Consider the following 15,626-nt stretch of genomic DNA (forward strand, 5'->3'; position numbering starts at 1 on the left):
ATACCTGAGGGCACCTCCTTATCTGCAGCCTGTCAACACAGACAGGGCGTAGCATTCGAGGCGAGGTGTAGACAATAGGAAAAAACCCATCCACCCTTCGGAATCCCAACAGCGCGACGCCTCGGTAGCCTTTATCGCGCCGCGTTTAGGGTTCTTCTCTCCGAGCACTGAGACTTTCCTTTCATTTCCTGATTTCAAAGCAGGGCTTGAGATGTTCTTGGCTTAGAGCAAAGAGGATGAGATGAGGAGGCAGGAAGTGCACCGCGGGACAAAGATGAGATTATGGAGGGGAGCTGAGATGCAAGTCGATGTGCTGACCACACCTGGGGGTTACGGACGCCTGGTTGCATGTTCGCAGCAGTATTATTCTGAACGCAGACCCCTCCCCCCCAAAAAAGATCTGAAGTCAGACATTGAATCAAAACAACCCAAAACTCTAAATGACACCCAAATCCGGCAAAAGAAAATGACCCAAATCACCAGTTGCCCAGGATGGAATCACGCCTCACTCATCTCCCGAGGAGTCCGGCTCGTTGCAGCTCAGGTAATTTCATGATGAAAGCATCTCGTCAACTGACGCACACACAGGCACCGTCGCACCCCCCCCCGAGAAGAGGTCGATCATGCAAGCGCCTACCAAAGAGTCAGAGGTAGTGTGGCAAATGAAGGTGGGATAACAGATGCTAAAAAAAGAAGGGTGCTGGAGGTTTCTGAAGAGAATGCGGAGCTCTGTGGGTTCATCCTGCAGCAGAAAGGCAGATTTTCCAGGTCTTGGGTCTGATAATGACGGCCATGATGAAGTATGGAGGACCCGCGGTCTCCAGAGTTCAGAGAGACTCGTATCAAAGTTCCGTCTCGCTCTGATGTGATTGGTCGGCCAGTTAATTGTGGAGGTCGCGGATGGATGTGGGGGGAGGGGGCGGCTTTTTCCTTGGAGGCCAAAGAACTAGATCACTCAGGAGGAGACAGCATCATTAAAAGTAAATTTGATATAATAATCAGGAGTGAGTGTGTGTCTCTTTGTCCTCTGTGGGAGATCATAATCAAAAGATTAACTTGGTGATAGTTAATCTCAGACTGATGCAAGAAAGTCGTAACATAATAAAGGTGCATTGGAGGACCAGGACTAGCTCATTGCTAGCTAGCAAGGTTTGAAGTTTGATTCCATGCTGCAAGATCTCCAGAATATTTTAAATCAGACACTTGTGATTATTCTGCTATCTTGGTAAACACTCACCAAACAAGGTCGCTGGAGGAGCGGAACACAGGAAATGAACAAAAACCACTAAAAACACTTCATACGTCGGAAATGCTCTCTTTGTGTTTGCACACAAAGAGCTTTAAAGTGGAAGAAGATGCCGAAAAGTAATAATTAAACAAAACAAACACAGCCGCAGCACAGAACAACACATTCTGGCAGAGAGGAGACGAGGGAGAGGGCTTAAATCGAAGAGATAATTAGACACAGGTGGAGATAACAGGTGAAGACATACTGTCGGTGGGTAACGAGGTCCACACAGGCAAAAACCAGGACTGCTGTGGTCCTTTCAGGACCTGAGCTTAGGCTAGCTCAAGAACTTGGTCCTTTTCCTAAAGGGGATTTTCAGGTTTTTATGGGTCCATCACAGATGGACATGATTGCGCTCCAGAAGGCCTCCATCTTTAGAAAAAAAAAAGAGAATATTTGCAGTGAAAAGGGAGAATGAACTTTGTTTCAAAGGACTGAGACATTGTGGAGGTGAAATTTGAAAGGTCAAAGTACCCGACATTTGTCCAAGTGGTATTTTTTTAAATTCAGAGCCCATCAGTGAAGGCTCTTGGACTCGGTGGAGGGTTGAGCTCCCCCCACATGCAAAGTTGTAGCAGCATTGATTTGAACGTTGCCAATCACCATTTCCCTGCTGGGGGGGTAGGCAGCATGCACTACTGAGTAGCCCGTTTGGTCAAGACAAAAGGACCTTTGTGGAGATCATCTCCAGCTTGGTTCCTGTGTGCTGTCCGCAGCAGATGTGGATGCAGCTGTGCTCAACTTGACGCCGCCACTTTTTCCTCTCTGGACAGAGGCAGAAGTGACCATTATCCTCCTCAACGTGTGAAGTGGAAACAACTGGCGCTTAAATCTCAACACGGAGCCGTTCTGGAAACTCGGCTACCGTCGGAACAGACGCGCGAGGCCAGACGGGTGAACTCTCGGCGGCAGCTGCGCCTCGCGCGGAACGACCTGGAGCTCGGCCTTGTTTTTGGAGCCCTTCTCGGGGGCAGACTTGCACATTCCTTTCCAGAGAAAGGTTGCTCTTGGTGCCAGGGTGAGCCGGAGTAACAGATGGTTGCTGGAGCGAGCTTGGCCTTTTCTTGTCTCTCCCTCTCCTCCATGTCCTCGCTCCCTCTCTCCTCACAATAACCCCCTCTTGCTGTTCTCATGGTAACACTATCTGCCAAGTCTGAAGGATTGGATGTTTTGTAGGACACATGAGCCCAGCATTGTAGCGGAGCTGCTCCCACCTTGTCTCCGCTGCCTTTGTCTTTCCTTCCCTCCGCGTCTCTGCTTCCTTTCTTCCTCCCCAGGAGCCGAACATCTCCCATCTCCTTCATCCGTCTCCACCTCCCCTCCGCTCATCTATCAGTGCTGCTTGTTGAGCCGACCATCAATTCCACTTCCAAAAATCCCAAGCACGTATCATTCGGCACCTTTGAGTCAACTTCTGATGGAATCGCTTGCATCTGCTGCCCCCCCCACCCTCCCACCTTATCTTTAACCTCTGGATCTACTGTGTCATGCTCACCGAGGTGTCCTGATACTCTTATCTCAAGGCCGATTGCTTCAACTCTGGGCATTAGCTCTTGACAGAAGATCCTCCTCCAATGGCACTTGTGTTTTTTGACCTCGTTTACATGTCCGCGTCCCACCACATTTATGAGCTGCCACCGGAGGGATAGAAGTTCAGAGAGGAGGTGACGGAAATTCACAGCACTCGGGTTTAACAGGGGGAAGCCGCCGCTCCATCTCCCCATCTTTCCATCCACAAGGTGAGTTCTACCTCCTCGCTCCCCTCTTCCTTCCCCTCCGACGGCATGGTAAATGGAACCAGTGTGGTTGCATTGCTGTATTACGGTGGGATAAAGTATCTGTGCTGGTAATCTTTCCTGGATTAATGGCTTCTTCTTTATCTGCTGCGGCTGCTCCGCTCAGATGTCTGGCCGGGCCAGGAGCCTCCTGCTGGAATACTAATGACAGACAGACAGACAGCTTCAGCTCTCCCTGTCCCCCAGCTTCAGCCCAGCCCACAGTAGTGGGCGTGTGTGTGTGTGTGTGTGTGTGTGTCTGGCAAAAAGGAGGCACATATGTGTGTGTGTAGTCAGAGAGGGCAGACAAGGAGACTGTGAGTTAACAGTGTGTGCGGGTGTGTTGTCACCCCCAAGACCTGGTTGTCTCCTTTCTGAGGCAGCGGCTGTCCTCCGTGTCCTGCTTTGCATACGGGAGGGGCCGAGCAACCACGAGGGGGTGGGCAACAACGGCGGCGCGAAGATCCCCGGGACGAGAGAGGGGAGGAGCAGATAGAGCAGATTAATCGAAGGAAATAAAGAACACAGGGGGGCAAAAAATGAAAATGGAAATTGAAGAGCTCCCATCCGGAGTCTCACGCCGCAGCAAATAACTTCATCTGGCGCTTTGCTTGTTGTGGCGCCCGAAGCTCCGCTTCCATTTCCTCCGCAAGGTCACATTTAGATTGCGCAGACGGCGGGTTAAGCTGATCCAGGTCCTTCATGGAGGGGGAAAGGGCCAGCACTCGCCACCATCTGCTTCTCCAGGGGCAGAAGAAAAGAAGAGGAGGGAGGAGGGAGGAGGTGGGGGGGGGGGGGGCTGACAGACCCACACCATGCTCCAGCGGCCGGCCGCGCTTATGAGAGCAGGGACAAGTGTGTTGACCACGTTTCCAAGGTGCAGGAGGAGCCCTGGCTGCGAGCGACGTCACTTAAATGACGAGGAACTGTTGTGAGGGAGCTCTGAGCGTCAGGAGATGTGGACAAGGCCGAGAAGACGGCCAGGGTTGAAAGTCCACAGGCAGCCGCCGAGCTCTTGGCGCCAGTAGTGTGGTGCATTATGGGTAAGTGATATAGCTTCATGGGGGATAATATTGTGCCGCAAAACATCTGGAGGTTTTCCAAATTTTTAGGGGAGGGTTTGAGGAGTGTCCAAACGACCGGCGTTATCTCCACCAGGAAGTCGACCGCTTGACCTTTGCTCGCTGACAGCGAATGAGGAGGCGACAGCGCTGATGTGGATCTGGACTCGAGAACGCCGACTAAAGTGATGAAAACACACTCCGATTCTGCCAGAGAAGAAGGTTGAAGGTTTCCAGACACGCAGCCACTTTCCAGGCGACTGAAGCTCCGTTTCTGTGCCCTCGCAGCTGCTCTTTGGGACATCGGCGGCTCGCTTTGGAGCTCGCCGAGGGAGTTGAACACATCTGTGAGACATTCCCTTGAGGGCCCATCTTTCCCAGGAGGCTTTGTCTTCATCCTCCCTGCAGTTAACCTTCCCTTCCTCCTTGCCCTCCCTTTGTCTCGCTCCCTTCCTGAAGCGAACCGTTTCCTGTCTGGTCCCGGACAAGTTCTCCGCTCAAAGTGAAAACAAATCTGATTGCGCGGCGTTGCGTTTCAACGGAACCGCAATCGTTTAAACGGGTGAATCGGAAAAGTTCTAATTTTAGGTCCCAGTAGGAATCACGTCATGGCAGAAGCCACACCGCCGCCAGCCTGGGACATCAAATGTAGCCGCCACGGCGCAGGAGCAGGTGCACGGCCACGAGCCTGATTGCTGCTAGTTAACACTCTCCCAGTCGTTTGTCCTGGTGGGACGGAGACTGGGAGCGGCGAGCAGGTCTGACTGGGATCACTGAGACCGGCTCAGTCTGGGAACATAAATGATGATAAAAACACACTGGCAGTGGGCATCATGTGTGTTTTTGGGAAGAAGAATAAACAAAGGGCTTCCTTTTGATTCTGAGGGATTGGCTGTGTGTGTGTGTGTGTGTGTGTGTGTGTGTGTGTGTGTGTGGGCACCCTGGAGCTCTTTGTGCCTTTTTGATGGACTCGGCCTTTGTTGCCTCTCTACATGTCACAAACACCTGCACACACCCACGTGTCGACATACACTTTGGCTGGTTTTGCTATACTTAAGCAGACAGCTGTCAGGTGAAAGCATTTTGAAGCATTTCTAGATTTTTTGCCATTGTCCCGGTACATAAACTGAAACGTCCCCACAGGAATAGGGACTTGTCCAGTATGTTCCCACATGCACCACTAAACAAGTACACACACACTCACACGTAGGCAGTTGCCATTGGCTGGATGGAGGGTCCCCCTCCTGTCCCCGTTCCCGCTTGCCTGCAGCGGCTGGCCAGTCTGTCTGTTCCCAGGCTTCTTGCCATCAGAAGGTGCCTCCTGGCGCCACCATGTGGTGACCGCATGTCCTGCACCCGCCTGCAACAGGGCCTCTGCTCCACAGGCAGCAGCCCCACTGATGGGAAGGTCAAATATTGAAAGAAAACCCCTCCTGGACCTTTGGACTGACCGTCCCAAACTTTAAATAATAACTCTATTTCCCTGTTTAAGGGTGTATTTCAAATTTCCCCACTGGAAAACTGTGTGAGGGAAAGGACGGAGGGAAGGGGCGCAGAGCAGCAGGTGAACTGGGGCCGAGGTGAAAGGTGCACGGGGGCTTGAAAGCGTGTGGCGGGGAGGAGGGGGGGGGTTACACTCGGTTCACTGAGCACTTGTCACGCAGGTCCGGACCTCATTAAGGGAATTGTCTTGGAATCGTCAGCCTCTATAACCGCGGCCATGTCACCCGTCTCTGGGAAACACTTGATTTATTAACGGGTCTTTCAGGAGGGTCAGAACAGGCCGACCAAGAAAAACACCATCCTGAGCTGGTTCTTATTCTTCATCGCCAGAATCTCCTACAGACTCCAGGGGCTCCTCTATCCTGGCCTACGTTAGCAAGCATTATCCAGATTTGGGGGGAGATTTCCCTTCCCTGTGTTTTTAAAGGGGGGGTACAAATGGGGAGCTGATGACACAGTGATGCAACGGTTCGGCCCGTAGCGGAGGTAAAGTCTGGACAAACAACAGAGGTCGTTCTGCAGAGGTCACGTGGACCACTGCAACCAATAGAAAGAAATGGTTTTAGAACTGAAAGACTGGTTTTATAACGAGCTTCAACTCTTTAATCTCAGGATTTCTTGTGCAAGCGTTTCTCAGATGGAATGGAACACAACCAGAATGCTTTCTTCCATTTGAAATGTCATACATTCAAGATCGCGTTGATTGGCAATAAATAGAATAAAACATCTGAAGGTAATACAATATAGCCTCTCTTTTAAAAAAAATTATTCCAAGACTGCTGAGAGTAGGAAACAAAGAGTCTTTACAGGAAGGGGAACACACAGACGGTCAGGTAGACATTCGTGGATCAGCAGGTACAAAGCACCAAAAACCCAGAGCTAAAACAGCTAGTAGCCATCAGACACACACCTTAAGGATGAGGCTACAGCTGCTCCGTGAGAGACTTCCTGGTCAGACAGCATAAATGTGTGTGTATTTCCTGGGAACCGTCCCACATTGAGGTGCAGGGTTGTCAGAAGTCTGGTTGAAATGATTTCAGCAGAACGGTTGAAGACCTGAAGTGACCAAACTGTGAATCAGAGATGACGTTGTGGGGGAAAAGGCACTACGTGCGGGGGGCTGACTAGTCCATCTTCTTGCAGCTCTCTGGTTCCGGCCTTTCTGACTCTTCTTTGGCTTTGAGCGTTTGTCCCATGACAGGACTGGGACTGGGCGCGTCAGCTGCTCTGTTTTTACTGGACTCTTTGGTTGCGACGCTTGCGCTAACATCGGCGCACGCTTTGGTTGCCTCTCCGGTGAGGGCGGCGTACGGGGAGTAGCCGGCGAAGAGGGTTCTGTAGATGGCGGATTCAATGGCAGCAAACGGCGAGGAAGAGGAGCCCGTCAGCATCATCCTCGACTGGAAGGAAACGCAGTGAAGACATAAGAAGTGTTGCTAAAGCTAGTTAGCATGTCTATGCTGATAAACACTCTGCATTTATTAGACTGATTGTTTTGGACCAATAAAGAATCACTTGATAACCGTAAAGCAAAGGCTGTAATTCCGCTCAGAGCTGCAGAGCTTTAAAGTAACGGTTAGCTAAATAATTATCACACCAGGCAGCTGTTTTCAGCTAAGCCTTCAAATCCCAACACGCACGAGCGACAAACAGCGAGCAGACAAAATATACGTGACAAGCTGAGACGGTGCTTGTTTTGGTCTCATTAAAGAGTGTTTCAGTTTAAGATATTAAATATGTCTATGTGAAGTCATATCAGCATTGGGGATATCGACCGGGCCTCGGAAATGTCACCGAATCGATGTTTGCTAGACTGGTCAGAGCTGGGAGAATCGGGCCAGAGAGACAAAGAAGATTTATCTGTGTCTGTGTCAAGAGCTAAAGTTTCCCAGAGAAGAGAAGAGGATGATGCAAGCTGATGAAAATGATGCAAAAGCCCCGGCCCTGTGGGTAATACTGAGCTAATGTGAGTCACATCAGCTAAAACTTCAAAACGGGGGAGGGAGGGAGGTCATGTGGAAGACGTGACACCACAGATACGAAGCAAAGCCGCTGCCAAAATATTTGTTCCTCCCTGTCCTTATCCTGGCCGTTGTCGGCGCAACGCGCGGAGGCGGACTGACCTTATTGACGACGGTGAAGATGGTGTAGATAAGCATCAGGTGGCGCGTCTGCAGAGGCAGGTAGTGGGTCTGCTGCAGAGCAAACAGCACGGCGCCGATCAGGGTGATCTTCGTGGGACTTAGAACAAAACCAAGCAGTGAGTCCCGCGTGTGTTGAAATGAAACTTTACCATCATATGGAGGGGAGACTTTTGAGGTAACACCACCCTTGAATACTCACTAGGACATTTTGAGGAGCTCGTTTGTCTCTGGTTTCCATACGCCACGAACAAGCTGCTCAAAATTCCGTATCAAACCCCCTCCAGCACCTGGCAGTGGGTAAAAACAAACAAACAAACAAACAAAAATTCTGGTGAGGCTCGGCCTAAAACACCACTGTATTAAGAGACAAAGAGATTTCCGTAAACATGCACCAACGCGTTCTGACCTCTGGTCCACCCGATGGCAATCATGACCAGCAGGCTGTCTTTGTATTTGCTGTGGGCCTGCGTGACCCCACTGAGCACCTTCCAGGTTCGGGTGACTTCCTTCATTCCTGACAGCACCAGCCTGAGAGGCAGGAAGGTAATGGAGGAGTACACCAGGTCCATGGGGCAGTAAAACACCAAGTACCTGTCAGGAGGTAGGTATTTGCCTCAAATCACCAGCAGGGGCACTGTACACTCCTATAACAGTGATGTATTTACGGATTTCGCCAGCAGATGGAGCCAAAGCACAAATCTAACCACAATAACTTCTGCAATAGTGTGCAGGAAATAGTGAAATAAAGGTGATTAGATCCATCAGATATTCACCAGATGATGGATGCCAGCAAAACACTGGTGCTGTTGGATAAAGGTGCCACAGGCGGCTCGGCCAGCATAATCCCAGACAGCACAGCTCCGCCGAAACAGAAGAGCATGGAGCTGAACCAGCAGGCAAACGGGCTGACTCTGGAGACCTCAAGAGCTCCTGCACAAGTACAGAGGAGTATTTAAGTGAGCAGGAGGAATGCTTACATGACACGTATTTATGTGCAACTCTGCACAACAATGAAGACTGAGACGACATTTATTCTGAAAGATTAAGAGGCATTTTCATTGCTGTTTGACACCATAACCTCGCTGACATTTCTCCAAACCACAGTTGCTAAACAATTATTGCCTACATGACAGGTAAACAGAGAGCTACGCCTCCAGGTCCAAAGTGCAGAGACTGTGAGGTCAGTGAGGATTAACATCAACTGAACACTCCTTTAGGGTTAACACCCAGTCATGAACAGTATCAACTCTCTAACCAAATGAATATATGACATATGTGTTTACCTTCACCTACAGATGGACAGAGCCTGAGCCATCTGCTCACAGTCAACACAGGACCAAAGTAATCTGAGGATTACACACAGATTATGGACTCCTGGAGAGGCAGGATCTATAGTTCGACATACTTCCTCATACTCCCTCCATCAATGGCTGCACGCTCCTGGCACTGAGCAATAGACAATCTTTCTTTTTGCTGATCGCCCCCTGGAGTTATGTATGTGTTTGCTGAATATGCACGTCATACTGTACTTTCCACCGGCAGTACGACAGTATGGCGCACTGTTGCACTGTAAATTGGAGATAAAGCGTTATCGCGGTGTCAAAGGGCACGGACGCCTCCCGTGTCAAACATAACGACTTTATTCAAAGCAGCCTGCATCTGCTGCGCCTTCATCAGCCAAGCACAGACATGTTGGATTTAAATGCCAAATATGACTCAAACAGGAACAGGATATAAAATACAAACAGGAAGTAAGTGTGCTGTTGTCCCAGGCTCACGCTTTGTACAGTTATACTGTAATTTGGCTCCTTATAGTGGAAAGGAAACAGCAACCGAGTTTAAACTGAAACTATGAAGAGGATGATGACGTGCTCTGCATTATATTAAGTCAATGCTGCACTCCTGGAACCTCATCAGTGGAAAAAAACCACTGCTTGCACATGTGCAACCACGCTACAGACAGCAACACGTGTTATGTGTTGCTTCACCCTCGCCCCCCCCCACTGAAACATGAAATACGCACTTGAACTCTGAGCTTTACAAAAGTTGGCAACAATAACGCAACAGGAAATTAGCAGGGCTGCTGTCCTGCAAGACCATCTGTCCGTATGAACCTTGACATAAATGTAGTTTCCAGTACGGCGATAAACTGGTTAACTTTGCATGATCTTCTCAGAACTCTACAATCCATTCAAAGCCTGATGCAAATCCAAGGTAAACAGTGGTGCCAGTGGAATAAACCTGCCTCCTTCCAGTCTGAAGGTTTGGGATGGTCATGAAAATGTATATTTAGGAAACTAGGATGTGTGAGAGTGCACCATGACAGAAGTGTATTCTCCTACGAAGCACAAAGAGAAGTTTGAAGGCAGGAAAGGAGAATAGAACGATTTGCATTCCTTTCCTTTCTGGGAAAGCAGAAGCAGCCCAAATTGCCTCCTGAGTGTTTGGGTTCTGATGTTTACTCCGGTTTGGCAAGGACAAACACCGGAAATCTGACGAATCTACGCTGCATTCACTGACCTCCTCTATGCTCTTTGCAAATGTTGTCAAAGTCCGGTCGCTGTGTTTGAACTAAAAATGGAATGGGGAGATGTGAAGAGAGGACAAGGCATGAAGGGGTCAGATTCTTTGCGAGGCAAGTTCCGAAATAGCCTGGAGAGCTCCAGCAGGGAGACGAGAATGTCCAGCGAGCGTGTTGCTCTGCAGCGCCTGTGCAGTCCACCTGTCCCCGCAGTGACATAAGCTGGACCTGTGCCTGAGACCATCCCATAGACCGACTGTTGCTGTGGTCTGTCGCAGTTGTCACTTTCTTCTGTGTATTTCATTGCACTTGTTAACTTTTTTTTATGGTGATGCAAGCATACAAAATTACTATGCTCTATAAATAAAGCACTTATCATCGTTTTTTTAATATCATAAAAACTGAGTACCTGTTTTCATTTTAAGAGTTTAACAAGAGTTGTTAACTGTAACCGTTTGTGCAGGTATTTGCGCACAATAAAGTGACCACAGTGGTTTCAAAGTTTTGTAATAAACTCCCTCAAACTCAAATATTTGGTGGGAATTATGGATTATTAATACTATAGAGCCAGTTAACTTTAAAGTGCAACAATAAGAGATGCATTGCAGGGGTGTGGAGTTAAGATAAGTGAGAAAACTTTGAAAAAGTGGTGTCCTTGAACTCACCAGGCTGCTCCCGCAGAGCCAGGACCGACATGATATAGTGCGCCATGTCAAAGTAGGGGAACATGGACAACTTTGCCAGCCCGTGGGACAATTCGTCCAAGTGCAGCACCTCCAGCAGATCCATCATTTACTTATTTCAGAAGCTGTTCAGAGTCAAACCCGTGTCGTTGGTCCCAGTTCGGAGTTCGGAGCGGAGAAAAGGTCCAGAGCATCTGAGCAGACCGTTCGCTCTCATCCGCTGACACCGACACCTCCGTCCGGGCGGGTGAACCGCTGCCAAGTTGCTGGTTGCTTCACTTTAAAGACCGTGTTTCAACACAGGTTGGTCGGACTGTGCTGTCCCCATCAAAGATGCTGTCATCGGCGCATACGTGGGATTCTTCCCCTGGCTTCCGCCATGCCAGCGACGGGGCGGGGCCAGCCAGAGCGGCTCTGTGATTGGACAAACCGCATCACGGTCAGCCAATCAGCAGTCAGAATGTGGCTTCGCGAGGCGATGCTGCAAAGTTTTACAAACGTCAACAGCCCCCCCCCCAACCCCCCCCCCCACACACACACACTAATATAACGTCTATAAATACCACCAAACAGCGACCGAACATTCAACAAATCCATACCATTTTAGAACAACGTATAGAAACCATGTATCAGGTACATTTTTTATGAGGAAACTTTCATGTTGTTCTGCTTTTTGTGAGCACAAGTTAAAATAGCCTGGATTTAATATGGTTTTATGTGGTTTCCCCCGAGTCGTTGGATTGCACAAAGTTTAGAACTGCTAATCTAGTTCATTAGAAACAGAACAATTTTAAGGGCGTGTGGATCTTAAAAGTTGAATATTTGCACGATAGGCAAGAACTGTTGGCCCATCAGAGACGCTGTCAGTGTAAAATGAGGTCACCCTTCGTGTTTCTAGTGATAACAAATGAACCAAACTAACAACTATTGTGACTCCAAGCTTGTTTTTCAGAGCAGTGAATTTAAAATAAACAGTGTCGGTTTGAAATAAAATCCTCTTGTGCAGATGAGACTTGAGCAGGACCCCTGGTGGTGATTTTACCCCCCTGCGATTTTCTTTTTTGAACTCATCTCTTATGTTTAAAGGGATGTGATCAGATTAAATTATAGTCTTTCTACAGTGTCAGCAAAATAAATAAAAATAATAAGACAACCGCTAGTTTTTTATTTATTAAATAAAGCATTTCAGATGTAGGATTTCGAAATAGTTTATACGAAAATAAAAGAAAACTCTTGATACGCCATTTGGCAGCGTGGATTTATTGTTTATCTTTAAACATTTAGGATAGGCTTTTTATAATTATATTTAACTCGATTCTATTTTGTCGTTTACAGTCCGTGGCCGCTAGGTGTCAGACGTGCGCCATTTTATACAGACCTGTCGATGAAGTCGCGTAAAAATATTCATTCATGAATGGAAATGATCATTATCACATCTTTTTCTTTTATTAAATTAGACATGTCAGGTAGAAACTGTTATTAACATAATCCGGCGGCAAGTTTATTTGTGTTTGCCAATTATTTTTTGTTTTCCACGAGTTAATGGGATCACTTATTGACGAAAACAGGATACTTTCACTTTAAAGCTTATTCTGTGACGCCTCTGTGAATATAGACCTTTAAATTAAGAACAAAATGTCTGAGTGATGATGTAACCCCTGAAACAAGCGTCACCATGAAACTCCACCTGAGACCACTCCTGTGTTTGTTTTGCCGACTGAGGTCGGTGTGTATCAGCCTGTTAAAACCAGTCACTTTCCCATGTCGTCACTGGAACCAGTGCATCATCGGGGGCTGCATTGTCTCAGTGTCTGATAGAAGCCAGCTCTAGTGCATCTACCACTGATCTTCAGGTTCAAGGCACGATGCTCACACACACACACACACACACACACACACACACACACACACACACACACACACACACACACACACACACGTTTATTATTTAAGCAGTCTTCATCAGCATTCTCCCAGTGGTGCAGGATTAAACTGTCAGCACTGCCGACAGCAAGCGGGGGGGTTGCCCTCTCATTCTTTGCATTTCTGGGGCCCGTCTGAAAGACCCAGAGGCTAAAACTGGGGGACTGAGAACAACTGGAATCTTTATTCAATTATGTCTGCGGTTAGCAGGCCTGTCACCCGTGCGTGTGCCTCCCACAGCTGAAACCTCAGGGTGCTGTCTTCTCAGGGAGGAGTGAACCAGGATGACAGGACACGGTTTTGTAGCCCTGGAATAGCTCTGTTGTGTTCACGTTGCTAAAAATACTCAAATAACTGAAGTAAAAACACCATCTATGAGGGCGATGAAGTCATTTCAAATGCTGCCACAGCTGCTATTGAATGCGACATGAGGATGTGGTTGATTGTGATGCTTCATGACCTCTTTGACCTTTAAATCATCGTCTGTCGGCCTGTTTGCCCATGGTCGTTTTTGGTCCCTCTGCATCATGGAAACATTACAAAATTAGTCATTTAACAAATTTGCGTCGTTCAGATCCCAGCCGGGTGGATCTAGTTTGGCGAAACTCAACAGGCCACAACAAGAGCCTGTGACATCATCGGAAGGTTCGCTGTCAGATCAGGAGGATGGAAGATCTGCAGGACCTGAGGGAAGATCAGAGTCCAGGAGGCCCCAGCAAAAGTCAAGCTGGTCATGAAGGCAGGGAGGCCAGAAATATCAGCAGACTTTACACCCTGGATGCGACCTCATCCAGCCCGGCCTTCATGCAGCCATAGTGGGGTAAACATCTTTGTTTACATCCATCTCCGACCTGGTGACTCCATCCAAACCTGCATCCCCAGCAACACAGTTTAAAACAGGAACCCAGCCCAAAGTTCCTGGGAGCAGGCTGTGGCATTCTTGTGGGCAGCGCCGCGACACCAGCACGGCTACGGCTGTTTAAAGACCACGGCTGGGACGGTTATATCGGACCTGCTGCATCGACCGCAAAACAAGTCTCACTTCCACGAGGTCACGAGGGGTCAGTTCCTCCTCAAACCTCTCACAGATACACGGAATTAAACCTCCTAAAGCGCTTCCAATCAGACAGAGATGTTTATCTGAGCCCCTTTATTAAATCTTATTAGAAAACAGGCAAGCTGAGCCGCAAATATGAGGAAATATCCCTTTATCAGATACCGACAGCAGGAAAAGCACGTTTTGCAATAAATTCTGGAACGCCTGATTGGAAATGTAAGCTTCTGTCAGAGTAATTTAGAGGAATGTTCACATGATTACATCAATAAAACAACAATGCTAACTTCTGATTTTATCATAGGTTGATGCTGGAGGCTGGCAGCAACCTCACAGAGCCTGCTGTGTTTCATACTGTATGTCGCCATGGTGACCATACGGTAGGTACTGGTTAAGACTGTGACTTAGTCTTAGTGCTCAGTTTTTATCTTTTATATGCAAGTTAGCTTTGGTACAATCTGGATCCCTGTTATTGATATTATCATAATTTGATGTTGTTCATTAGAGGAACAGAAGTGTTAAATACATAAAGATGGAGCAGCTTGATCGCCCCCTAGTGGCTGACTGCAGTAAGGGACAAACTTACTCCCTTATTTTCACAACTCTCAACTCCTTCAGTTTGTAGATCCATTAGACCAGAAACACTCTTTGCAGCCATCTACCATCTTTAGAAGCTCTGACAGTTTATACTGCTAACATGAGACATGTACCAAAGCCCCTCCCTGGAGGCTGGAGGGGACAATCGCCTGCAGCTCGGAGAGTTCCAGTTACCCACCTGTATCTGAAGAGAACGGGCAATATTTACTTTTTTAATGTTTTACATCATTAATAGCGAAACATGACACAGCCCATTTTGATGCTGGGGCTGATAGAGGTGGCAGACAACAAATCCGGCGTGTTGCATGTGGGACAATGGAGGCTCCAACACATTAAGGTCAGCAAGTGAGTCAGCTTGTTGATTTCCGCCTCCGGAAACTCAATTTATGTGGGACATCAGCTGCCTTTGGGTCTGGCTGGAAAAAACTCGCACCCTGGAGACCTTTCCAGGCCTCTTTGGCTGCCAATCCCCCCCGCCACACATACACACACACACACACACACACACACACACACACACACACACACACACACACACACACGCACACTGACTTCTATCTAAAGCACCTTTAACGCACTGTGTGTCAGCCTGTCCACAGAGCCATGCTGGCGTCTGCCTGTGGTAAATTGGTACTCGTGTTATAAACAGATTATTTTTGGTCTGATTACGTGCCACCCAGTGACGGCATAGCCCAGACAGTGGGGACTCTGCCTGTGCCACTTTGACCCAGGCGGAGTGACACAGTCTGCCGCTGGAAGCTGACCTTTATCCAACACAGAGGCAGCCGCACAAGCCGGAAGTGCAGCGTGTTAAGATCTCCAGCAGGACAATTTGAGCCCCCCTAGTTATTATAAAAAGTTCTGCATGCACCACATGTTCAGACACAGTGACAAAAGGGCGGAGGGTGAGCTACACCCTCTTTACAGGCCTCAATAATCCCCCCCTCCTCATAAACACATGCACACACATGCACATTTTCCCCTCTGCTACCAGGCAGCACTGTATCATTTTGAGAAAGCCAAAAATGGGTGTAGCCCGCCGCTGGTGAGTCCACGTCACCAGGCTGGTAGGAGAGA

General features: G+C 48.4%; 1 protein-coding gene and 2 long non-coding RNA genes across 4 annotated transcripts in view; 1 reads left to right on the forward strand and 2 right to left on the reverse strand.

Annotated features, from left to right (window-relative positions):
* The window catches only part of LOC130516778 (uncharacterized), a 20,656-nt gene extending 15,086 nt beyond the window's left edge, over positions 1 to 5,570 (reverse strand). For both annotated transcript variants that reach the window (XR_008947580.1, XR_008947579.1), the window contains exons 1-2: positions 5,329 to 5,570; positions 1,494 to 1,660 (exon numbers count right to left, since the gene is read on the reverse strand). This is a non-coding gene — a long non-coding RNA (uncharacterized LOC130516778). The remainder of the gene's footprint in view (positions 1 to 1,493; positions 1,661 to 5,328) is intronic.
* A 634-nt stretch (positions 5,571 to 6,204) lies between these two features.
* Positions 6,205 to 11,354, reverse strand: tmem38b (transmembrane protein 38B). Its single transcript, XM_057018018.1, has 6 exons — positions 10,958 to 11,354; positions 8,545 to 8,701; positions 8,178 to 8,362; positions 7,971 to 8,058; positions 7,751 to 7,868; positions 6,205 to 7,027 (listed from the first exon to the last, which is right to left on the reverse strand). The coding sequence occupies exons 1-6, from the start codon at positions 11,082 to 11,084 to the stop codon at positions 6,752 to 6,754; spliced, it is 951 nt and encodes a 316-aa protein (XP_056873998.1). The 5' UTR covers positions 11,085 to 11,354; the 3' UTR covers positions 6,205 to 6,751.
* Positions 8,696 to 9,679, forward strand: LOC130516779 (uncharacterized). Its single transcript, XR_008947581.1, has 2 exons — positions 8,696 to 8,951; positions 9,067 to 9,679. It is a non-coding gene; the product is annotated as an uncharacterized LOC130516779 (long non-coding RNA).
* Positions 11,355 to 15,626: the final 4,272 nt, after the last annotated feature.

Source organism: Takifugu flavidus, chromosome 20 (assembly GCF_003711565.1).
Source record: "Takifugu flavidus isolate HTHZ2018 chromosome 20, ASM371156v2, whole genome shotgun sequence".
NCBI lineage: Eukaryota > Metazoa > Chordata > Actinopteri > Tetraodontiformes > Tetraodontidae > Takifugu > Takifugu flavidus.

What these genes read in the sequence shown, in the direction of transcription:
- tmem38b (XM_057018018.1), bottom strand. Translation starts at nt 11,084, where the DNA reads ATGATGGATCTGCTGGAGGTGCTGCACTTGGACGAATTGTCCCACGGG. An exon ending in TGCCATCGGGTGGACCAGAG is followed by an intron (nt 8,059 to 8,177) that starts GTCAGAACGCGT and finishes ACCCACTGCCAG; the next exon opens with GTGCTGGAGGGGGTTTGATA. An exon ending in TCTTCACCGTCGTCAATAAG is followed by an intron (nt 7,028 to 7,750) that starts GTCAGTCCGCCT and finishes GTTTCCTTCCAG; the next exon opens with TCGAGGATGATGCTGACGGG.